The sequence below is a fragment of the Molothrus ater genome, chromosome 9 (assembly GCF_012460135.2).
Source record: "Molothrus ater isolate BHLD 08-10-18 breed brown headed cowbird chromosome 9, BPBGC_Mater_1.1, whole genome shotgun sequence".
NCBI lineage: Eukaryota > Metazoa > Chordata > Aves > Passeriformes > Icteridae > Molothrus > Molothrus ater.
The window spans coordinates 14492830-14518214 of NC_050486.2; the positions used below are offsets into that span (position 1 = coordinate 14492830).

The window sequence follows — 25385 nt, forward strand, 5'->3', positions numbered from 1 at the left end:
GTGAAACAGAGGAGGCAAAGCAGCAGGGCAGGACAAGGCTGGTGGGGAACACTTCTCTTCCAGGTGGCTCAGCCTGCAGAGGGAAACACAGACTGGGCTCCGGGAGGGAGCCACCCTTTAGGATAAGGAGATGAAAGCTGCTGAGTGGTGAGGTGGATGGACACAGAGAGGGGAGGCAGGAGAAGACTGAGGAATTCCACACTGGCATCAGGGGAAGAGGAAGGAGTGTGAGGGCATAAAAGCCATGGGGTGCTCCTCAGAGGAACCATCTCCAGTTGTTCCTGCACCAGGAATAAACTGCCTTGTGGAACCAGACTTTCTGGGCTCTGCTAAGGGAACCCTAGGGGTGAAGTGGAAGGGAACATGGTCTGGGTGCGTGTGTGGGGAGTCAAGGGGAAAGGCTCTGGTGTCTGAGTCTCATTAATGTTGCCTTAACAAGGCTTCTGTACTTACTCCTGTACATGCAACTTGAAGTGAATTCTCTTATCAACTAAATCACGTGAAGTATTCAGTTCAAGACAGTACCTGATTCAGTAGCAGCCAAGGCTTGGAGGTGCTAAGTGCCTGAAGGTCTAAGGTTACCTTTGGGCAGAGGCTTTAGAACCTACTGTGACTGCTCCTGGCCTTTTCCAAAGCTACATCCAGACTCCCCCCAAACATGAAGTATGCTGAAAGAATTGTGAAATAAAGGTACAGCCTTTAAAAAAAAATTAAATCTTTCTTTAGTTAGAAGCAGCAAACTCTTATACTTAGTCCTTGATACTAACCATGCTAAAAATTAATCGAATTTACTTCCTCCTTCTCATAGAAGAAATTCTGATGCAGCAGCCTTGGTCTTTGAAGTCTGTCACCTCTCTTCTCTGTGAAAACTCAATTCACACAGGACTTTGAGAGGGGAGAAAAAAACCCTTTCAGGTACAGAATACCTAATAAAAAAAAAATCCTCTATTTTTATAAACTATATAAATAAGCTGGTCTTACGCAGTTGCTTCCTCAATAAATTTATTGCCACTTTTTCCAAAGCTTCACAGAAAACTGTGGAAGTTGTCTTAGCTCTCCGTTCTGCGCTCCTGGGCCCTGAGGAAGCTGGCCTTCTTCTGAGCAACACGGTCCTTCTTCTGGGCAAGAGACATCTTGGGACAGTTCCATCTGTAATGGAAGCACAGTGTGCAGTAGATCCAAAGCTAAAAAGTAGCAGTGCCACACAACTGTGATTAAGAGTGCAGCGGAGAATATAGTCCTACTTCTGTAACGTGCTTTATTGCCTCATAACGATCTAAGGCTGTAGTTAAAACACCACAAAAAGCATGGCTGGACAGTTCCAATTTCTCTAGAGGTAAACTCTGTATCCTCTGTGATTGAAGCATAGACATTATCAAGCCCACTGCAACAGCTGTGTCTTCATTTCTTTTCACACACACCCTTAAAAATCAAAATAGTTTGGTAATGACAAAATAGTCAATGAGTTCTCAGCTGAAGAGAAGCAGCTTTCCCACTGAAAACACTGGGACCTGAAGGTACACACTGTTCCAGCTATTCAAGCCACAAACATTTTTCACTTTGATTTTTTAAATAGTTAGGAGCTCTTGAATTTTATATTCCTGCTGCTAAATTTAACTCTGAAGTTTTACAGAACTGCTTGTATCTTAATCTGGTCCAGAACACAGAACTAGTGACAGAACTGCAAAACTGCATTACTAGTTTCACTGTACCTAAGGTATCTCCAACAGAGAAGTCACACAGATGTTAGAAAGAATGAGAATTTTACCTCTTTTTCTTGACATCTCTCTTGGGTTTCTTTTCATGGACCGGATTATCCCGTATAGCCGCATGGGCTTTTTTATACATTTCTTCCATCTTGGGAAAAAAAGAAAAAAATTAAATTTACCATAGTGGTCCAGTTGTAGGTTTACCAGAAATCCAAGATCCCTGTGCCTGCATTGTCCCCAGGCATGCAGTAATGCTGCTCTATCCCAAAGGCAACTCTGGCTCCATAATGGCACAAATTTTAAGAATATCTTTGCTGGTGGTTAATTAAGACCACTAGATCTCAGCTGTGAAAAACTTTTTAGGTGTACAAAGAGCAAATGTCTATATAGTGACCTAAATCCTAGGCTCATTTGAATACAAGCTATAACTACTATTTGTTTAGAAAGCAGATTAAGTTGGCATTTACATTATTTTCTTTTTATAATTTGTTAGAAAAAACTAGCAACTAGTTAAATTTATCAAAACCCCAAAACCCCCCGGAAATGAAGGGATAGAGAATGAAGTTTGCTGTAACCTAAAAAGGGAACATGAGAGAGCTATGTTTTAAAGCTCCAAGATCACTTACTAGAAGAACCAAGCAAGAATATTAGAGGCAGCAGGACAAGCCATGTGGAAGGAGTTTAATACTTGGAAAAACTAAAAGAACCACCTCTGTATTCTTACCCATCTTCTAGTACTTTATTAACTCTAAAATGTGAAGCAGTACTAAAATAAAGTGCATTACAGTCTAGACCTTCATGAAATGCTACCTTGGGCTCTCTCTATTCTCCTGGAATAGCAGAACTCCCTTCTAGGGTCACACAAAGAGTACCAGAGATGTGACCCACAACCACATGCTCACCCACAGTTACAAGCACTACATCTGCAGAAATGATAGACTGTGGGGCAGGATAAGGAAAGAGTAGAGAGTCTGTACAGAAACTTCTTATTTAGTTTGTTGGGAAGGGGAGAAAGTGGCCCAGCACAGATTTAGGTCAAGTCTGATTTATAGACAGAATAGAAAGTTTCACAGCAGGCAAAAAGGTTCCACTTTCAGAAGTTCTACACTAATATTAGAGCCCTTAGTGAACGAAAAAATATTTTCTTTGCATGGGTAACATACAACATGAGACACATAATGCGGCATATCAGACTTATTTGCATTATTAGAGAAGTCCCTATCAGCTTCTCTATTTAACTTTCCGAGCTCCAGCTGGATGAACCTTACCCCGTCAGGTGTTACATTGTTCTTTATGTACTGGGAGAACTGTTTCTTGTAGGCATCTTCATCCTCCTCCATCAGGTACCGCATGTAATCAGCCACGTTCTGGCCCATGATGTGCTTGCGGTGCACCTCAGCATTGAACTCTTTGCTCTCTGAGTCGTAGCCAGGGAAACGTTTGGTGCTGTCAAACAGCAGGTACAGTCACATTAAGGCTCTAATGCAGAGGCTAAGATGCACACTGAAATGACTCATACATCAGATTCTCCTACAGATAACTGAGGCATAGGACCCTCTTATAAAAAATTGGACCTTTTAAATTAATCTCAGCTGCCATCAGTCCCGTCTTGAAACACTGCAGTACATCAGACACACGCTGTGGACCAACTACAGCGTGTTCAGTCACTGCAAGTATCATCACATAGCAGCCAACTCAAAACAACTGGACAATTAGCCAAGAATAGGACAGCATGGGAGAGCGTAGGAAAACACACAAAAGATCTCAATAGTTCTTCACTGCTGCTAGAAGAAAGCAGCATTCAGGTGTAATACCAGTGTTAGGTAACAGTCAAAAGATCCATGTGGAAATTCTCAATGAAGGTGGACTGCTCAGACTTACTGCTGTACTGACAACTGTAGCAAGTACCAGTGGGTTTGTACCTGATAAGTAATTTTTTCACAATGAAATTAACACCTACACACAACTTGGTGAAGTATCACACCAAGCAAATACCCTTTGAAGATCTGGTAAGGGCATTCTCTTGATTTTTGGTAAAAGCAACAAGATAGTTCTTTAGTTTCTAGAAGTTTCATAACAACTCGACAGTTCACAATTCCCCCTCGATTCTGGCGAAGGCAATCTGGCAACACACAAATTCACAGCAGCACTATCAAAATTGCATTTGTAGATTAAAAACCAACCAACAAAAAACCTCCAAACCCAGAATCTAATTACATAACTATTACTATGTCAGTACAAAATTATTTCAGCATAAATTGATTCGTGTAAGTAGACTGTCACATACATAACATCTCAGGCTAACCCCAAAGAAATACTTTGTAACACACATTACCTATGAGGGATAGACAGCCCCCCGTCCACTGCACCCTTCAGAGCACCAAAGACTTTGTTTCCAGTAGTAGTTCTGGCAAGACCTGCATCCAGGTAGCATGTAAAAGCACCAGGCTTGCCATCCACACTTTCCACATTGTATTCATCGCCAGTGACTTCAACTTGGCCTTCATAGATCTTATCAAGGCCAAATTTATTCAGAAGCTGTGAGGAAAGAAAGCACACTTTTGAAATTACCTCCATTTATTGATAAAAATTTAGAATTACCATTACTTTAAAATGTGAATTTGCAGTAGAATCATGTTTTTAACAAATTTCTTTACAAAAAGTATGTACCCAATACTAATAACAAAGATTCTTAACAACCACCGCTGTAAGTGTGTCTGTTAAGTTCCAACCTTCTGTTCCTACAGAGGTACACCACTGAACTTACTCATGAACCCCTGTGGAAAATGGATGGCTGCTGTTTACATATTTTTGAACTCCACAAGGTGCATTTCTCACATTTTTATCCTCCTTCCCTCCCTCCCTCCCTCCACCAAACTTAAGGGCTGAGGCATAAAAGTGGGCTACTGGAGCTGAGACTGCATGCTGTCAGACCTCTCCCTGTGACTCGACAGTCACCAGACACATCAAATCCATGACGGCAAAGAGCAAAAGGTCTGATTTTGAGAGCCCTAAAGACTCGGTGGGCTGCCACAGCACGGAGGGAAGGGTCTCCCCCCCATGGCCTGAGGGAGCAGCAGCCCCAGGCGTCCCGTACGTACCCTGCGTGCCAGGAGCAGGCCGGTGCAGTAGGCAGCAGCGTAGTTGGTCAGCCCCACCTTGACGCCGTACTTGGGCAGCTCGTGGGCGTAGGCAGCGCACACGATCATGTCCCCCTCGATTCTGGCGTAGGCGATCTGGCAACACACAAACGTTAGGGCTCCACCACTGGGGCTCCACGTTCTTCCTCTGACACCTACTCAAGCCATGCTGGACCCGAGTGTGCAAAAACTGCCAAGCTCTGCATGCAAGCTCAAGGAGCGCTGCTGCTTTGGTTTGTTGGGAGGGTGTGTGTTTGTTCTGTCCCGCCTGCCTCCCCCCATTGTTTGTTTGTTTTTGCAAAAGGAGTCATCAACTCCTCAAGTAAAGACACAAAGAAATCAAACCTGTATTAGGCCAGCTAAAATATTTGTCAGCAACAACTGGTTATTACCTTTCCACATAAATCAGGCCAGAAGCTGCCTACTATAGCAACCTTTCAAAGAATCACTATGAATGGGGATGAATTCTGCCCCATTTTCTGATACATCTCAAAAAATACAAGCAGCATGTCAACGTTGTTAGTAACTTTATGGAATGATTTGATTAATCATGGTCTAAGACCATCATCATCATCCCAGGCTCTCCTGTGGGACAGCAGGACTATCAGACAGGTTTCTGCTGTTCCTTTCAAATATAGAACCTTCTCCTTTTGACTCTCACACCTCCTCTCTGCATCCAAATATCATCCCATTTCTGCAGGATTCTGACATACTGGAAAAGGACTTGCAGTCAGATGTAAGCCCCTGCAACCACTGATTTTCATTTTGAGTTTCAAATATAAAATAGCCTCATTAGTGACTGAACTGTTCTCATCAGAACTACTCTATGAAAAACCAAGTATAATAAGTATATGTTGAGCTCAACAACATATACTTATTATAAACTAGGCTTTTTTAAGTTTTAAACTTAAAAATTAGTCAAAACATTCTAAAAATTCAACAAGAAAAGTGAGCCACAGTGAGGAACTGCACATGATGCTACATACAAGCACAGCCTAATGAACATGAAAAAGTGCCTGTTCTTTTTTACAAGCCTCCTTCAATCTCACAGGAAAGCCATCATAAGGCCTCAGAGCTTCATGTGAGCCATACAACATGGAAGTAGAACTCTCAAAAGAGAACCCGTAGACACAGCACAAGTCAATGCAGGTTAACAGGTCACATTGTGAACTTGGTTGTCTTCAGTCAAGCAAAAAAGGCCTCTTTATGAAGCCCTTTAAATATAGCAAAAAATCCCCCTCAGAGACACCTACCCTCTCCCAAAAATGTTCTACTTAGCCTAGAATCATTAAAGCAGTACAATCTTACACAACAAATAACCTCACAGCAGAAGTGCTAACACCTGTGAAACTTCTTTTCTACAATGCACACGGTTTATTACTGAAGTTGTGATAACACTGAAGATCGTCCTCCTCTAAGGAGCTGTTTTACAATACAATCACTGCGCAGATCCGGCCTAAGAAAGCCCAGGTGCTCCAAGCCTCCCTCTCTGTGCTGACCTCACCCTGCAAGGCTGGCAGGTAAGCAGCAAACACGGCGGGCCTTACCTGGCAAATGATGTCTCTGTTGGTAACGCGCACAATCATCCTGTATTTAGGAGTGTTGTACTTGTTTTTATCTTGAATAACCAAACGTTTGCGAGCATAGTAGTCAGTTTTTCCCTCTGAAAAACAACAGTTGCAGTGTGCAAAATGCGTGCATAAAGTAGGAATATTCACCAAGGACATTTAATTGTGTGTTACAGGCAATTTAATAATACCTCTCCTTCTCCTGAATTTCACTTGGTATCTCTTGAAGTACGCCTTATTCTTGACAACTTTCACAAACCCCTTGGATAAGAAACATAAACTATGTGTTATTAACATATAACCCTGTAAGCCAACACCATTCTAACTACACGTGCCATGAATACAACCATAGCGCAATCAGGAATTAAACAGCTTTTCTTGTATGTTTAGATAAAAAGAGCACCATAAAAATGAAATGGAAAAAAAACCACCCGGCACATCAAGCTTCATAAATTTTATCCCTCTACAGGAACTAATGTTTTAATAGAAAGCCAAAGTGTATCTTTTATAAAAGTATCTTTTAGCTAAAGGCCCGTCCGCACGGACAGGAGCAATGACCGCGCTCATTTCCTGTCACTCCCGCACAGCCGCGACTTCTCTGGCTCGTTCTGCCACGGAGCCGCTTCCCCCGCAGCCCCCCGCCCTCAGCCGGTCCGACACCCGCACCCCGGGGCCCGGCGCGGCTGCTGCAGGGCACCGGGGGCTGTATCAGCCCCGGCCCCGCGGCTCGGCCCCGACCCCGCCGCCGGTGGGACCCCGCAGCCCATGGGGACGGCGCAGCCGGTAACGGGGCCGGGCCAGGCCCCGCTGGAGCCCCTCAAACCGCCCGCGGCGCAGCCCCTTCAGAATGGCAGCCATTGCCACGCCGGCGCCGGGCGGCCGCCCCGAGCCCGCGACAATCGGGCTCCATCCGTGCGGACAGAGCGGCGCAGCGGCCGCGGAACGACGGACGCGATGCCGCCGAGCCCCCCCCGTGCCGGTACCGACCATCGTGCCAGGCACTGTCCGGTCCCTGAGGCCGGGGCCCGCTCCGCACAACGACTGCGCTCCGCAGCAAACGGGAAAAGGCCGCGCGCGCCGCGCAGCCGCAGCTCCTGCCCTGCCCGGCGGGGCGGGGCCGCGCGCGCCCCGTGCTGCCCCCTGCCGGCCCGGCGGACCGAGCGCGGGCGGTGCGAGCAGCGCCGCCGCTATCGGCCAGAGATACAGCACAGAGAAGGGGGTCTTAAACAGGAAACAATCCATGGATTTGATGTTTTAAAAAGTCACCATTTATGTATATGATATAGGATTTTAATTCCCGTCATTTTCTAGGGAAAATTCTCACAACCGATCAAGCAGCAAGTAATTAATAACATCAAACCAACCAAAATCTCAACTCAATACTGTTCCTACAATAAATTATAGCTGCTTGGGATTATTGATATTTGATGCATTAAAGCAAGAATATAGACTTGCACACATATATACACTGGATCAAACAGGTCAAATGGTATCAGGTTTCTTGATATTGTCAGGCAATAGTGAATCTTCATTCCTGATGCATTTGTCTGGTTATGCTCATTCATTTCACTAAAAAAATACCAACAATCCACTTTGCTAGTTACACATAAGCCAATATTAAAAAAATATTAGTTTGATATAAATAACTAAGAAAATTAAAGAAAAAATAAATGTTTACTATATCAGGCAAATACCAGTGTGGTTCCTACTTGGTAGGGACCTGCCAGCTTCAGAAGTAATTTAACTGCCTGAAAGGATGTTGTAGAAAGACGGAGATTTGCCTCTCCTCCCTGGCAACCAGTGACAAGAGAACATAGCCTCGAGCTGTGCCAGGGGAGGTTCAGATTGAATATCAGAAGGAATTTTTCACTGAAAAGGTGGTTAGGCTTTGGAAGTGGCTGCTCAGGGAGGTGGCATAGTCATGATCCCTGGAGGAGTTGAAGAAATGGCTGGATGTGGCACTTAGTGCCTTGGCCTCATTGGCAAGGTGGTGATCAAAGGTTGGACTCAATGATCTTGGAGATCTTTTCAACCTAATTGAAAAATAATTCTGTGATCTAAGAATGAGTTTTATAAACTTCAGAATTCTATGTGCTTTTCAATTAGTACAGGAAGTACCTCTAGCAGAGCACATTTTTTTTCCCTCCCCTCTGGCATATAAATCCATAGTCTTCAAAAAGTCTGCTGTTACTACTGGGCAATTACCTCCATGACAAATGCCTCACAGACAATGGTATCATAAGCAAGATATGTTAGTCTTTTTGTTAAACAAGGAAAAACAAAATCAATTTCTTGTTCTTCTCTGTAAGAAGGCTTTTTACTCCTCAAATAGCTCACCATGGCAAAAGTCAGCCTGTTAACCTGCCACACCCACATACTTTCTGGCTTATTGCCACCCTGCAAAATGGAGACCCCAGCTGGGTTTATTAGCCCCACCCCAGCATCCCTTATAAATTCAGGGTGAATGGCTCCTCTGGGTTTTTTTCCTTCTGGCTTTTAGTGGCAATGTTTGTTGGAAGGGTGACCGCTATTCATACACACTCTGAACACGTTAAGGTAAAAGCTAGTATATTCATTATTTTAATGAAGTACCTTTTATTCATGTCACATTGATAGGGGGAAAAAGCATTCCTTTAATGCTATTTCTCAATTTGTCTTGTATGTGGTATTTTTACTTAGGTGTGTTCTGGAGAGCAAGGGATCAAGCAGGGGTTTTAGAGCAGTGTCAAGTACTTATAAGTCTCTTGGACTGGCGAAAACCGATGCTTGAGCAGCATCTCCTGCAAGCAGGACAAATGCTCTCCCTGTTTGTCTGCAGAGGACTCAAGGCAGTGAGGCTGTTGTCTGTGACTGGACTGACCTTTGTGGTCACTTATAGTAATTGTTTCAAATCATTTTGCTGTTCTTGCAGGAGTGACCGCCTTATTTCAATGAAAAAAGTTTGGCTGAAGGCCTGGCGATAGCCTATCCCTGCTATTGCTGCATACTTTTTTTTTTAAGAATGTATTTTTACATACTTGGCTATGAAGTTGTGTTGTAGAGTACTGTATGTATTCTGGTAGGGTTCGAATTACTTTCATAAATATTTTTAAAATTATTTATTACAGGTCTTGCTAGAATTCTTCCAAATGAAAATTTTTGTATGGTTTAGTCTAGGAGTCTTTACTCACTGTAGAATGACAATGGCGAATGGGCTCACTATTAGATGGGGAGCTGCTCCGGGCAGACAGTGTCTCAACTGTTTGTGTAACCTAATCGGCATCTGGCTGAAACGTGTCAGACAAATGAGCCTAGGGACGGGCCCGTGTAGCCCGAGGCGGTGGCGCTCCCGGAGAGCGCGTTACCGTACGCAGCTCCTAGCGCAGAGCCGGCGTTATGGAGATGCCCGGGCAGACACTCTGATCACACCAAACCCGGCTTTCCGCCGAGCAGGGGCCTCGCCTCGCGTGGCGGTGGCGCCGCGGTGGCTCCGTGCCGCTGCCGTGAGGAGCGAGTGCGGGCAGCGGGGACGCCGCGACCCGGGCCGGCCGGGGGCTCGGCTCAGGGGCCGTGCGGAGGCGGCGGCGGTGACACAGCGGGCGACCCGCGCGAGGGCAGCACGCGAGCGACCCGCACGCTGCAGAGCCGGCTCGCCGCCCGGCCTTCCAGCGTACGGCACCGGGAGCCCCGAGACCCGCAGGGAGAGCCGTGGCACCGTCCGGGAGCAGCGCCGGTGGGTTCCCGCCGATAGACCCGCGGGCTCCGGCCGCCCGCAGGCTGCACGGCGAGGCAGAGCCGCCGCCCGCCCCTCCCGGGGGGCCCGCGGGGCCGGAGCTGCCCCTCGCGGCGGCTGCGCGCCCAGTGCGCCTGCGCGCGGCGCGGACAGGGACGTGGCCCGGGAGCCGGGGCCGGCGGAGCGGGGCTCGGCGGGGCGCGGACGCCGATGCCCGCACGCGCCGCCGCTTCCCGCCGCGGGCAGCGCTCCCAAGGTGAGGCGCGCCGGGCGCGCGGCCCCGCCGCGGGGGGCGGCCGGGCCCGGGCGGGGCGCGGCGATCGCGGCCGTGCCGTGCCGTCCCCTCGGGCGGCGGCGGGGCCGAGCGATGCCGGGGCAGCGCCGGCCGCCCACGCCCGGGCCCTCCTGGTGCCGTGGGCGGCGGAGCGGGCGGCGCTGCCGGGTGGGGAGCGTCCGCGCCGGGCGGGGTGCGGGGAGGCCGCGCTGCGCGGCCCTGCCCGGCTCGGGGGCCGCGGGGCCGGCGTGTCCCGGCCCCTCTCACCCCGGCCCGGCGGGACACGGGTGGGCAGCGGGCACGGTGGAAGCGCCGCGAGGCACCGGCCGGGGGACTGGCCGCGGCTCGGCGAGCCTCCGGCGGCTCTGTCTGCAGAGGGCGAGTTCTGCCTTGGCTTATCGGCGGAACGCCGGGCCGGGAACCCGCGCGTCTGTCGTTCTTGAGCGAGATAATTTTCTGTTTTCAAATACGGTAACTCGTGCTGCATTAGCCTGAACGTGATTATGTAATGAGGGTAAAAAGTCGATAATCATGTTCTGGCTACTTACATATTCCAGGTTTAGTTATTCAGTTATGGCCGTGCTTCTGTGCTTCCATGTAACACCTGCTAATCGTCAGCATTGATAAAGCAGTTTTGTGGCAAAGGAGAAGTTGGCTTATACGATTTTCAATTTCCAGCATGAGCTGCCATTAACACTGCCTGCATCAAAACATTGTACTCCATATCAGTCTAGGATAGCTTTCTTTTGCAAAGATCACATACAAAAGACATAGAAAGGAGACACTAATACAGAGGAGGACAGATAATATTTAATATGTTTTACTTATCTCCAAATTATTTGCAAAAAAAATAATTTTTTAACTCCCTTTGCTTCGTGTACCTAAAAGAAATGGCAGTTGGGTCTTGTTTGGTTTACTGGTAGATAGTATTAAAATGTTTTTATAAATGTGCCCATTTATTTCTCTTCCCTTTCCCAGTGTGAGTTGACAGCTTTGATCACAGATCTGTGTTTATGCTTATAAAGATTTAAGGCTTATTTTGAAATGCATAGATGTGAGTTCTTTCTCAAGGATTAGGAGAGGAAATAGAGACAGCCAGTGAAAGAAGGGCATGATCAGAAGGAAAGCACTCAGTATTATGAGTCAGCATTGCCTGAATTTTATCAAGTGGGCTGATAGCAGCTGTAGTGATTGTCACTGAGTGTCCATCCAGCCCCACAGTACTTTGAAGAGGAACAGATGTTTGGAGAAGAAAGCTTCAACAGAACAGCCCTACTTCCTTCCCTTGTCTCTTCCTACACTCCCACAGGTTGAGGCTTAAGCACTTCTTGAGCTACAGCTAGTGGCGTGGATATTTTGTTTTGATAATGTTGGTTTGTATGGTTGGGTTTTTTGGAATTGCTCTTCATATCTTTGTCTTCTGTGGACTTGTTGAATTGCTGTTGAACAAGTAAGCAGGAGGTGGTTGGAGTAGTTGAAGAGATAGGAGAAAAGCCCTTCTAGATTTATGGCAGAAGAAGGGATGGAGAAAGTGACATGCCTAAACAGTTACTGTCAGTTTATTTTCTGGGTAAGACTGATAGTAAACAGAGAAGTTCTAAAAATGGGAAGACAAGTCCTTTGTCACGAAAAAACTTTGCTTTCATGCTTACTTTGCTATTTCAAGGTTCAAATATCACAGTTTAGAAGGAGGAAAACAGCTGAGTTGGGGGTATGCATACTTAAGACTATTTACCCTTTCTTACTCTTAAGTTTCCTTATCTTGTAGAAAAAAGAAATTCTAATGCTTAAGAAACAGACAGAATGTAACATTTGCATATAATTTTAAGTGTCAAGTGCATAGTTTATAAGAAAAAAATTCTTTTCTGGTTGATCCAAGAAACAATAATAAAAACTAACCCTGAGTTTATGAATGTTGCTTTCTAAACCAGCCTATACTTGGCTTGATTATAGACTCTTAATTCTTTTTTGTAGATCCAATTAAAACAGTAACAATTTTAGAAAAGGCAGATAGTAAATATTATAGTAATATGTCATTTAAAGTAGTGAAATGGGTTCCCTGAAATTCTTGACTGTGTCACTGAAGTTTGTAGGCAGCGTGCTGGATTCATCCTTGTGCCTTCCATGTTTGTAACACTGCCCATCACGTGTTGTAGTGTTTGGGTTCCTTTAAGCTGGGAATACTGTCTTGCTTTCATTGTAGTGATCTCTGCTCAAGTCTGTCCATTGCAGTGCATCCTTTCCTTCTCCAGCCAGTGGTGGTTGCATGGAATGGGTGGTTGGTGATGGATAGAGCCTGGGTCTTGCTCTGCCTCTGCTCATTTTACACGTGGCTGTGATGTGCTTTTGTCATGTATGTGTGTGCACAGAAGCAGTCTGCTCAGAGCAGAAGTGATGTAGTGAATTGTCACTTTTCCGTAATTAGTCTTAATGTCATCTAACTGCTGAGAACTCTGGAAACTATTCAGTTTAGCCATCCAGTGGTGTTTTGGGGACAGCCTAGGAAGTGTTGAGCCTGCTCTAGGGTTCAGGCAATGGATCTCCTTTCAGTCACAATGACAGTGATGATGATGACAGCGTGACTGTCAACTTTGTTTGCTAATTGCCTGTAGGAGTGATCCTCCCCAGTCCCAGTGAGGCAGCTGTATATTTGGGGTCAAAGTAAAATACTAGGGTGGGTCTTAATTCTAGACAAGAAGAAAGGTGGTGTGGTAGAATGACTGTGGACACCTATTTTGTCCTAATTTCCAATTTAGAAAGCAGCCAAAAGCCATCATCAAATATCTTTTTGCTCTTTTGCCTGAGCAAACCTTACCTTTCTCTGGTGGGTTATGTTACTTTATCATCTTGTCTGACCAGTATTGCTTTTGCTTCTATGGTTCAATCCTTTGAAAAAAAAAGAAAGAAAAAATCCAAACTTAGTATTTTGGTAGTAGGCTGTGTTCATGTATTCTGCCATATAGTAAGCTCTTGATCTTCCCAATCTCCTGAGTTTTCTTATGGCCTGTTGTCATGTCTAAATCTTAGTGATTCTTAGCATAGCATTAAATATCTGTTTGATGACATCATAACGTGATCTTAGAATTCTGACTCATCAGTATCTTATACTGCATTAACTATGTATTTTTTTTTCATTGTTTTCATCAGGCTGGCAGATGGGGTCAGTCTTTCAGTAGTGGGTTGTTGTTGTCATAAATTACCCTGCACTTGTAGCTAAGATGTTAGAGGAGTTTACTGTTAATTTTTGTTATAGAAGGCTAAAACTATCAAATGTCACTTAAAATGGGTGTGAAAAGTTATGAGTTAGCCAAAACCTAACATTTTGAACATGTACTGTTGACATAACTATTGTGTAGAAGTTAGTTTTATGTGTCTCACTTTTCATGCATTCTTCTGGATTATGTGTAGCTCAAGCAGTGAACTACTTCCAGACATAATAAAAAAGAAATTCCAGCTTCTATGCTATCTGAAACAGCAGAGCTAAAACTCAATATTCATTGAGCAAAGTCATTTTTTTCCTCCATTAGAATGCATTTCTGGTGGAACTTTATGGGTTTAGCTGAAGTCTTAGTAAGTATTTCCCAGCCCTTAGGAGAAAGATTTGTCCTCAGTCTTTCTAAGACAAGATTGCAAAAGCAAGTTTAAATTCCATGATGAGATGTGTTAAGTTAAAATGGACCTGGGATTTTTCTGTGAACTTCTTGGTGTCAGGCTGACACAAAAAATCATCTGTGTTTCATTGACCTCCTTTCGTTCTTCCCCTGTTTTGAAAGAAGTAATCAGGCCCTTATTTGCAAATAAAAGTGCAGAAGTCAGTGGCCAACTAATCAGAACATAACTGACTTCATTTGATGATGAGCAGATACATCATTTCTCTGAAGAACCATTTCCCTTTTCTTTATTAAATATCTAAGGAGAATTAGATTTCTCTGTCCTGTGCTCAGAGAAGGCTGCTGGAGTGCTATTACAGGCTTGAATAGCATGGAGGGAGACCCTGCCACAGCACAAAAGCACGCGGCTTCCAGTTATGCTGTAAGTGCTTGTGTAGGCAAGTCATGGCTATGGTAAGTAAATTAGTGGGCAAAATTGAATGTTACTGCAGGACCACAGATGTTGGCATGGATTGTGTTAAAAGAATTGACTACTGATGTTTGCAGCTGTGTTTATATTTGCTCTGTTTACTGGATAGCTTGGACACCTTTCCTATTTGGAAATTACTAATTAGTTATGCTTCTCACTGCTGAAACTTTTACATTCTATTTCTTGTCTGTCAGCAGCTGCAGGTTGCAATGAGTTGTAGTTCACAAGAAAGGCTGGCTACCAGTCAGTCATTTACAAACTGTTTCACTTTGTAACTGATAGAAAGGTGGCCTTTTAGCTGATCGTTTGAAGGAGAGGAATATCCTGAAGGTGAGGGTCTCACCAACCTCTGTCATGTGTTTTTTTTTTCTTCTAGGAAGTAATTAATAAAGTTTTAAGTGTGACCATATTGCATGAGGGACATGCTTATGTTCATTGGTTTCTCCATTAAGTCTTATTTCATACATCCCTTTGGGAAGGGAACTGTGCACAGCTTGGCAAATGAGAGATGAGCATTTTGGCTCTAACCTGCACATTGTGTTTATCTGGTCTCTGTAAAAAGGAGCATTAGACCTAGAAAATTCTTGAGCTGCTAGTATGTAAACCAAGTTGCATGGAATGGTAAGTTTTCATATATCAGATACTAAATCCTTTTAAACTTACAAATTGAACTGCTTGTAAATTTGTGTCCTTTTAAATGAAGAGTTGTGTTAAAAACATTGATTTTGATTAAGGGTCAGTGAATGTTTAAAAATAGGACTCAGTTGTTTCTCACTTCCAAAATACGGACCTAAAGCTTTGAGTAAATTTAACTGCATTTGTGCACTTTTGTTTATTTCTGTCCTAATGCAGTGTAGATGCCAGACCTGCCTCCTTTCCAGGACGAAGCTAGGCTTTGGGGAATGAGTAGGAAAGTAAAATCTGTAGAAAGGAGCTATAATTATTAACGTGTGCTTTGGAGTGTGTTACTCTTTTGTAAGCGCCCGATGATACTTGAGCTCCAGTTAAATAATTGAGTTGCATTTTACTGAAAAGTCAAAAATCCCTTAATCTTCCAATCTACTGCATTAAAAAACTTGACAAGCTTGATTTTACTTTAGCTGGTTAATGTGATTGTTGCCTCTGTTTTGTTAGCCAAGGGGATGGTCCTTCAAGTACGTGTGTGTGCCATTGACATGCTGAACCTCAAATACACAGAATTTTGCATACTGAGGTCTAAGAGATCAAAGGAAGTTTTCTGTTAAAGGTTTTTTGTGTTTTAGTGTAGTCCATCAGTATTTTCTCTTGCAGCTTAAATTTTATACAATCTAAAATGTTAGACTGCTTTATCTTCTTGTTTCAGAAAGACTTGGAGAGCTAGTGTCTATGAAGTGAAATGGAAGCTAGGGAATGGTAGCCATGATATTCCTAACTATTGTTAGGTTATATCACAAGAAAAATCAGGAATATGAGCATAAGTGAGGACTTCTCACCCATGCTTTGGCAGAAATCAGTTATGAATTTTTATTGTAAAAGACCCAAATAAAGTTTATAGTGAAGCCATGTTTGAGCCCTCAATTAGGATTTTAGCTTGTAAGGGAGTATGATAGCTGGCTGACTCACCAGCTACATCTCCTGCATGTGTCATTGCCTGAGTTGGTCTAATTTGTTCTCCACATATTAGAATGCTATTAACTTGGAAGCAGGAAGGAGACTGGGTCTATGGAATGCTATAAAACTGGCTTGAAACCACATATACAGTTTCAGACCCAATTATATCTGACTTCTTTTTGTATGTAGAGTAGTATGGAGATTGCTTCTGTATTCTGGAAGTTCCCATTTCTTTCTCTTTTCATGAAGAGATGAAATCATTGAAACAAATGATACATACAGTAGTGTTTGTGTAAGGCTTGCAGTTATTTTTACTTTGTCACGAGGTTAGAATAATTGAGACAGTATTTCAAGATATCTGTAATCTTTTGGGTAATCAAGATATCAAGATACAATTGTTTGATACAAATGTTCCTCAGGGAAATGCAGGAAAAAGGTAGTAAGCAAATTCAACATGTACAGTGAAATACCTTTTTAAAAGAAATCTAAATAGACTTTTTTAGAAAAAACAGGTTTTGTCTGGCAAATGCAAGTACAAGGAGTGCTAACATAATTAGGCGTTCTGGAAGGTGATGCACATTACCTGAGTATTCTCAGGGAAAGACGCTTATACATTTGTGTGGAATGTTGCAGTCTACCTTTAGCTGGCCTTACTTAAAATATTTTCTATGCACCCTCATTACAGTACTCCTTTGAGTAATTTGGAAAACTAAACACAGTATTGTATTCCTCGTGGTAATAAAGCCCTGTGATCATCAGCTAATTAAGGATACTAAACATAAAGTTGAGATACTGAATTTTATATATTTTAGTTGGCATATATGTGTGCCGCATATCATGCATCTGTGTTTAGTATCAATATGAACATTTATTATCTTTGCAATATCTTAGAGGATGTAGCAGACAGGTCTGTGTCTTGCCTGATTGACTTATCAAGTGGCTGAGAGTTGCTGGTAGTTCTGTTTTCCCAGTGGAAACTGTGTAAGAATACAAAGTCTTTGGTAATTAAGTCTTGTGTCCCCCCATCGTTTTAAAGATCAGTGTTCAAGCTCAAAATTCACACCTTTCTTTAGGAGGGATCTGCATGACTTTAGGCAGGCAGAAGCCAATGAATAGTTCCTGTGCTCTGGGTTCCTTGGCAAGCTGGGAGCAGTGTAGCTGTTAATAGGATTGGGAGCCTGAGTGAGTGTGTCTGCTTTGGAGCTGGGAGATGCCTGCTCAGTTCCGTGTGTCCTCCTGCACGGGGTAAGGAAGATGTGCCCCTGCCTGCTTGTTTCCTGACCAGCCATCTTCAAGGGAAGGAGTTGGTGTCCCAAGAGTGGGCTGGAAGTGGCATTTTTGATCAAAATCTAGGATAAATTGACAGGTTCTTGAGTGATCGCCCTCCAGAGGAAAAGCACATTTTTACAATTGGTTGATTCTATCTTTGATCACACATCAATAATAATTAGTAATAGCTTGAGCATCCTGATGGTGTTCTTGATTGTGTGGCATACATCCCAGCCAATGTAGGTTACCTTTGTACTCTTTAAAGGTAACTTGGATTTCAGCATCCAAAAAATGCTGGGAATAAGAAGGAAACCAATTCTCTTTGCTGAGGTGAGTTGAGCAAAGAATGCTGTTCACTGGGACTCCCAGCCTGGGCTGGTCAGCTGAGCGGGGATGGAGAGCTCCCTGGACCTGGGAGGTGTTGGCACTCGGGAGCGGTCTGGGCTCGAGCTCTGTGTGTGTGTCAATGGTTTCAGATAGAAGGCTAGAAATAGTTTTGGGGTACTCATTCTCTGATACATTCTAATGCGCCTCTGAGCTGCCCTGAGAAACAGTATTGTTAGGCACATTGTTTTGACTGACTTAACTGCTGTCTTGCATGGTGTTCTTGACCATATATTTTTTTATATTCTTCACACAATTGGCTTCTTCACACTTTTGAGTTAATTTTAATGCTCAGTGATATGTTGGTGAATGAATGTTAGCAAGATTCTTGGTTTCTGTCCCTACACCACCCCCCCTTCGGTTGTCTTACTGTACAGTATAAGCCTCATCATTTATAGGCCAGATTGACCTTGAATTTTATTTTATGCCTTAAGTCTTTCCAGTTACTTTACTTTGTGAAAAGATAAAAATTGAATGTATGGGTTTTTTTCCTGTTTGCACCACATAGGGTATTACTCAAAATCATTGCTTTTCTAATCCTTATACCTAAGATTCTTAGAGCTGTGACTCCTAAAGCCTGCTGCGTATGGCAGTAATTTTACTGTGTTAAGATTGGCCCTGGTTCTGCCAGCATTTATTTTTGGAATTACTTGTGATATTTTAAGCAGTTTAAAGCCTTTGAGAAAATAATCAGTCTTAAGTGAGATGTATGGGTTACCTTCATTATAATGTGATTTTATTCAAAGTGAAACAGCAGTAATTTATCCTTTCATGGCAATAGTGAATAAAGGATATAGACTGAATGAAATATTAATGCATGTATTAAACTTAGAATTTTGAAACCTCTAGTAATTTTCATTCCTTTCTTTTATAAAATATGGTGTCAAATGCTAGTGTTGGAAGCAATTTTTTTTCCAAGATTATATTTAAAAGATATGTGTTAGGATCTTTGTGTTTTGGGTTGTTGCAGGGTTTTTTTCCCTTTTTTTCTTCTTTTTATATACCTGACTTTTGCTGTCCGACAGTGACAAGAACCAACTGCAACCTTTCTGATACTTATGTTGCTATCTTACTATCCCCACCTGTGGTTTGCATCCCTGCCTCTGAAGACTTCCAGCAAAATTTGATACCATTTTCAGAATGAATGCTAAGCATATGGAAATTGGAAATTTCTTCTAGGAGAGCTCTTAGGTGTCATGTTGTTGTTGGAGAGTAAGTGGGAATGTTGATTACCACATGTTTGGGTTTGGCCTGTGTTGTTCTTCTTGTTTTCTGAAGGCATTCAGTGGGTCTTCTTTTTGATATGAAGGGAAAATAAAATACTGATGGATTTGATTGACAAGAAAGTTCTGTGTAGCATTGTATCCAAATAAAAGCTTCTGTTTCAGCAATCAGTCACTAAGTCTATATATTGTGCTTCAGATAAATGCACAGTGTGATGAACTGGAGTGTTTTATTTCTGTTGAAATTTTGCTTTAATTAGATTCTATTGGAGGATCTTGGGAAGGGATTTTTCTTCCCTGTAGCTCAGTGTCTTTAGTATCTTAGTAATTATTTATAGGCTGTACTGCAGAATTCTTTGTGGCATTGAGTAATTCAGTGTTTTGAGGAAATTGGCAAAGTTCAAAATAGTTACCAGCAGCACCGCTTCAGAAGTTCCTTTTAGCCTTGGTTTTGCCAAGTTTTAACATTTGCTAGGCAGCTGGCTCTTGCTCTAAGGTGCACCTGGATTTCCTCTCAGTTGGGCTGGGGAGGGATTAAACTCTTGAGTTACTGTGTGTCAAAGCCTCTCATATTTTCAGATGCTGGAGGGAAGCTCTAGTGAGGGTTTCACTGGAAGATGCCTCCAACAGCTGCTCTTCTGTTCATTGCACTGGTCAAGAAGTACCAGCAGATAATGATCAGCACCAGTTAACCTTTGCTTTCCCAGGCCCACTGCTTTCCTGACTCTAGCAGTACCTCTTGCTTTTTCCCCAAAACCCTGGAGTCTGTCCAGGCACTGGCAGTGGGACTGGGGATCAAGAGCACTTGTAGGAGTGACCTGAAGAGAAAGTGAGGAGAGAAAAGAGGCAGCAGGGTGATGCCTTACTGTGAGACTTTGAGCTGTTGTGGATTTATGGGCATAGATTCTTGGTGACTGTTTTCTGCACTCTGGCAATGTAGAGGATTCTTGGTGTACATCAGAAATGTGGCACCCCTGCTCCTTGTCCTGGCACTTTAGGGATTAGTGAAGGTGAGCAGTGGGTGGTCTGGGGGGTTACACTGATATTCTGCTTCAGTGTCTATCAGTAAAGTAGTTGATTGTTTCTATATCTATATTTCTACAGTTTCTGTGCCATTATTTTAGTTTATCAAGATGTTTTAAAATAAGCTTTTATTTCTATTTATTTTTATAATGGAAAGTCGGAGCTGATCCTGGATCCTGTGGTATTTCTGTACTGCAGAGATGAGCTCTGTGAGTATACATCAGGAGTTTCTCGGGGTTTGTCTTTGTGGATTAGCAACATACTTGCATGTTCCTTCTATAATACTGTATTGCTGGTGATGCTTGTGTTACTTCTGACAGCCTTGGGCTCCTGGAGAAATAAATAATCTCGGTGTTGCTTTGTGCATATTGTATATTTTTTCCTCTGTTGGATGCAGCAGGTTTGCTGGGAAAAAGGAGTTTAAAAAGGACAACTTTTGCATCCTGTTCTTTGTGTCAATACAGGTGGCGACAGACAAGGTTGCAGGCAAGCTGAGCTCCACTCTCTCATGGGTGAAGAACACGGTGTCGCACACCGTCAGTCAAATGGCCAGCCAGGTGGCGAGTCCATCTGCCTCCCTCCACACCACATCCCCCTCCACCACTCTGTCCACACCCGCCCTCTCACCATCCTCACCAACACAGCTCAGCCCTGACGACTTGGAATTACTGGCGAAACTTGAGGAACAGAACAGGTGAATGGAAAACTTTTTGCTTTTCGAAGTCCAGTAATGAGACTAAAATTGGTTTGTTGCAGTTGTAGCGTAGAGGCTGTTAAAGGGGAATTAGTTAAAAGTTTAATGGCACTGCGCTTCAGTTTGAAAGCCCGAAGGTTTAAGAATTTGTATTTTTGTGCTGTGTTTTTACAAGTTATGTTTTTGTGAAACTCTAGAAGGTGTTTTTCTCTACTGTTTTTACAGGAGTGTTTACAGCTGCCTCTAACAGTAAGAAATTATACTATGATTTTTAATACATCCAATTGAAAGTAAAGTATCCCAGGGATGAGACTTGTGTAAAACCTTCTTACCTTCTAAAATCATAACTATAATTTCTATCAATTTCTTGAAATCTTAAATCTTTCTCAATTCTTTTTTTTCCCCCACTTTTATCCAATTCTTGTTTCAGCTACATAACCTGCTATGTAGAGAGACCAGAACCATGTTCAACCACCTTCCTACTGTTACACTAGTGGTGCCTGATGCATAATATCTTAAATTAATTAAAAGTAAATTCCTGATCAGTTTTTTTGTGTCCATCTTGCCTTTTTATGTATAGAAAGAGTTTTCATGGTAGTCTTTCCATATGCCTATTTATCTGCACCTTGTACAATTGAAGATGCAACTTTCAGGTGAATCAGTTGCTCTTGATGTGTGCAGTGATGCAAATTCACAAGATCACTAAGAAATGAAATTGGACCATAGAATTTCTTAATGCTGAATTTCCAGAAGCCATACTCATTTGCACTTTTGAGGCAGGACTCCTAAGTCATCTGTCCTTTTGCAAAATCTGGTTATATTTGACAAGTATGTTTCAGTAATTTTTGAGAGGTTGGCTGTTAACAACTTGAGCTCCAAGTAGATTTTTAGACTTGGCAGTTAGCTGCAGGGCTTTGTTACCTACTGGAGATGGCTATCCCTGAGCTGTAGTGAAGGTTGGATAATTTAGCTCAAACTAGCTTCTGTTCCAGCTTCTATGAGAGTGCTGGCCTTTGCACTGAAGCAGTTGAGGTACTCTCTTTTTGATTGGTTTGGGTTTTCTTTGGAGGCTTTTTGCTTTTGGTTTTTTTGGTTGGTTGGTGGGTTTGGGGAGAGGAGGTTTTTTGTGTGGTTTTCTTTGGTTGTGTTTTTTTTGTGTGTGTTTTTTGTTTTTTTATAATATTCTTATTCTTGGTTGGGAGGGGTTGTTTGGTTTGGGGTTTTGTTTTAGTTGGTTTGTTTTGTTTGTTTTTTTCCCTGCTGAGTCACTTCTGAGGGTAGTAACTTTCAGTGGAGGAAGCGAGTAACTGGGGGGAGGAGAGGCAATGCCTGTGTGTCACCAGGCATGTCTTCTCCCATGTCTGCATTCTGCAGCCTGGTAGCACCACAATTTTAAGGGAATTTCATACATCTGTCCAGATTTTGACAATAGAAGGAAGCTTCTAGAACCACCTTATACACTGTTCCTTGTCTTCAAAGATGAACTCCATTTAATTTTTGCTGTGCAAATGAAAAATTATCAAAAGAAGCAGAAAAATGGTTAAATAGCGCTTTTTTAGAAAGCTAATCTGCATTTAATCTGAGGCTTTCTAGTCTGTTCATGACTAGAACAACCAACTTGTATTTGAAAAGCAAACTGTTCTTTGGACTGCTTATCTATGTTGGAGTGTAATGTCTTTACATCTAGAGCCTTCTCATAAAGGCTTGCAGTCAGACTGCTTGGCTTGGTGAAAGAACGTGAGCTTGGGCTTTCTGTCTCAAGTCAGCTTTCTTCATTTAGTAAGTCAACTAGCCAGTCTTGTCTGGTTTTATTTCCTTTTAGCCAGACTTGCTGTTAGTCCCACACTAGTATTGTGTGTGAATTCTATTTGGAGCCTGCCCTATCCAGTGTGTCCTTGCTGGTGAGGTACTGCCCTTTAATGCTGAAATTCGATGCTCTTTGCTGGCTGCACTGTAGTTTGAGAACAGTTTGCATCTGCAGTTTAGCACAGTGGCACTTTGTTGACAATTGTACTCTGTTCACAGGGAACCATTCTTTCTGCTTGCTGGAAGAATTGCTGCTGTGGATGTTTGTAAAGTTTTGGGGTTTTTTGTAAGCTTTTTTGTCAGACGGAGAATATGAATTAGGTAACAGTTAGAAAAGGGAAGAACTCAAATTGTTTCAAGCTATGTCTTGTAGCATTCTGTAATCTAATTATACTGAAAGTCCCCACAGAATAAAGAGGAAGCTCAGTCCAGAGTCCTGGTGGAACAGTTTGGCATTAGTAAATCATTTATAAAGTTTTAAATGAAAGAAAACAGTGACTAAACGTCACAGAACTTGCGACTTACTGTGAACAGAACTTCCTGTTTTCAAATCTAAGGACAATGAGTTTATCCAGGTAAGGTCTAATTACAGAAACTTAGTATAACTTCTACAGAAACCTGTGAAAACTGGAAGTGTCTTATTAGAACTTTGTTTTTATAATCTTAATGTTTATTCTATGCTTTTTCCTCTGTGATTACTTTGAATTTGGTTTTGAGCCATTGTCTTGGATTGAGAGAGTTTCAAACTAACTTTTCATTATGGATCAGTATAAGCCAGGTTTCTAAACATTTGAAGTGGATTTTTAAAGTATTTTCTTTAAAACTAGATTTTATGCATTCCATTAATAAATGGAAAATTATTTGAATTTTTTAAAATAAAATCCCAAATGAAATTTTGTCTTGAAAAGGCTTTTTTTTCCTTTTTTTTTTATCATTTAACTCTTCCAAACAAAATACTGCTGCAGAAACTGTGCTATTTATCTTAATGAGTTAAACTACTTTTTCCCTTGCTTTCATAATCACCAGTAGGTGAAAGCTGGGGACATGGAAAGCTAGTATAAATAACTTCATTGTAGCAGAGAGCTTAAATATTGTAGGTAATTCTGTATTATTAAATATTAGGTATTTCTGAGATTTCTGTACCATCTCAGATACAATATCCTTTGGGCTACAATTTGTTAAATATCTAAAACATAACCTGACCTTGCTGAAATGCTGGGGGATTAATTTTTGTACTAATTTTTGAGAAATTATTCAACTACATGACTCTGATTTTGGAATTCTTAGAAGTTAAAGCACAAATGAAACTCATGGTATAGTGAAACACTTCCAAGTCAGTCTGAATTCTTGCTCTTAACTAACACATGGTCCAAAAAATTTCCCCTGCTTATGGGGCTCTATATTAGTGGAGGATAAACAAAGCATTGCCTTCTTGCCAAGTCCATGGCCACAGCAACCAGCTCACAGGGAGGTCTCCTCAGGAACTTGTCTGACACTTGACACACCTTTGTTTGTACTTTGCTGCTGGGCAGCCCCAGAGGTTCTCACGTTTGAGCTCCTCACTTTAATGGCACATTCATGAGCTCTACTAGGCACTTGTGTTGCCTCGTCCTTGGGCTGCAGGTCTGGGATTTCTCCCGTGCCTTTATAACACTGTGTTGATTTGTGAAGAGTTGTCAGCAAGCATCAGTTGTTTTAAAATTGCTTCAGAGGTTTTAATTGTTCTGTTTTTATTTATACTGTCAATTTTCAAAAAGTATAATCAGGTAGACTTATAGGAGGTTAATTTTTTGTCTTCTAAATGACTATTTTTTAAGTTCTGTGACACTTGATGTTATTATTGAGAATATTTAACTTCCTTAGGTTTTCTTTGTGAGTCTGATGTATGACAGCTGTGGGTGACATTTTTATCTGTTTCTTAAAATGCTGCAGTGTGAACTGTTCTATCTGCGGATTTACTTGAGATCTCAAGAGAAAGCAGTAACATTGAATGGTTCTTTTCACATTTAATCCAAATGAATGCTGGTGAAACTGTTTCACTGAACCTCTTGTGTGTTCTTTGTCAAGAAAACAATTAATAGTGCCATCCTTTGATTAGAAGAACTTGAATTTGGTTTTTGTGTGCTTTCTTTGCAGACTCTTGGAAACTGATAGCAAATCCTTACGATCAGTAAATGGGTCAAGAAGAAATAGTGGCTCTTCCCTTGTATCTAGTTCATCAGCTTCTAGCAATCTCAGCCATCTTGAAGAAGACTCGTGGATCCTGTGGGGGCGGATTGTGAATGAATGGGAAGATGTACGGAAAAAGAAAGAAAAGCAAGTTAAGGTAGTTGGGAACTGGTTTTTGGATTTATTTTTAATGTGATATAAGTGATACTGTTTTATCTTTGTGATGGGCTTATTCTTTTAAAATTAATATGTAATACAAACTTCCAGTTGAATCTTTCCATCCCTAAGCCTTGGTACTTCCTTTGTAACCTTCCTGTGTGCTGTCACCCAGCAAATGTCTCCTGCTGAAAACCAGATATATTTACTGTATCCTGAATATGAAAGCTTTCAGTTTACCTCTGATGAGAGATTTCCATGAATGCAGGGATGATTAGCTTCATGTTTCCAAAAATGGAATTACTGAAGATCAGCAGAAGGGCATTTGATAGCTTGATGCTCTGATTCCATATGTGTATGCTGTATAGTGAGCAGCTCTCTTTAAAGCATTTTTAACAGGGGAGCTGATAATTCTACTCCAAGGTTACAATGAGTTTAGGTTTTGTGCTTGCCAAGTATGTTGACCCCAGAGATGATCTTAGGCAGAAGAACACATAGTTTCTAAATTCTGGATGGATTGGATGAACTTTGTCCAGTGTGTCCAGTCTGGGTTAGTTGTGGTCATGTACAGAAGTGGGGTTCAATTGC

The 25385-nt window shown here is 42.4% G+C and overlaps 2 protein-coding genes and 1 non-coding gene across 7 annotated transcripts in view; 1 reads left to right on the forward strand and 2 right to left on the reverse strand.

The window, feature by feature from the left end:
- Positions 1 to 985: 985 nt before the first annotated feature.
- On the reverse strand, positions 986 to 7511 carry RPL5 (ribosomal protein L5). Its single transcript, XM_036387430.2, has 8 exons — positions 7405 to 7511; positions 6609 to 6678; positions 6397 to 6512; positions 4811 to 4945; positions 4045 to 4247; positions 2978 to 3155; positions 1769 to 1857; positions 986 to 1149 (listed from the first exon to the last, which is right to left on the reverse strand). The coding sequence occupies exons 1-8, from the start codon at positions 7405 to 7407 to the stop codon at positions 1050 to 1052; spliced, it is 894 nt and encodes a 297-aa protein (XP_036243323.1). The 5' UTR covers positions 7408 to 7511; the 3' UTR covers positions 986 to 1049.
- LOC118689868 (small nucleolar RNA SNORD21) lies at positions 3301 to 3397 on the reverse strand. Its single transcript, XR_004980692.1, has one exon. It is a non-coding gene; the product is annotated as a small nucleolar RNA SNORD21 (small nucleolar RNA).
- A 2403-nt stretch (positions 7512 to 9914) lies between the features above and the next one.
- The window catches only part of EVI5 (ecotropic viral integration site 5), a 70953-nt gene continuing 55482 nt past the window's right edge, over positions 9915 to 25385 (forward strand). For 2 of the 5 annotated variants that reach the window (XM_036387422.2, XM_036387423.2), the window contains exons 1-4: positions 10295 to 10385; positions 20130 to 20181; positions 20437 to 20666; positions 24609 to 24798. In XM_036387422.2, coding sequence (XP_036243315.1) covers positions 20173 to 20181; positions 20437 to 20666; positions 24609 to 24798 — 429 coding nt within the window. In that variant the 5' untranslated portion in view covers positions 10295 to 10385; positions 20130 to 20172. Of the gene's footprint in view, positions 10130 to 10287; positions 10386 to 20129; positions 20182 to 20436; positions 20667 to 23018; positions 23048 to 24608; positions 24799 to 25385 lie in introns of those variants that run through there. The other 3 variants (XM_036387425.2, XM_036387427.2, XM_036387424.2) reach the window with 3 other exon arrangements.

Excerpts from the sequence above, each read along its gene's own strand:
- RPL5 (XM_036387430.2), bottom strand. Across the intron at positions 4,946-6,396 it reads ACAGAGACATCATTTGCCAG|ATCGCCTACGCCAGAATCGA; the intron begins GTAAGGCCCGCC and ends GTGTGTTGCCAG. Across the intron at positions 4,248-4,810 it reads GCCTGCTCCTGGCACGCAGG|CTTCTGAATAAATTTGGCCT; the intron begins GTACGTACGGGA and ends CTTTCCTCACAG.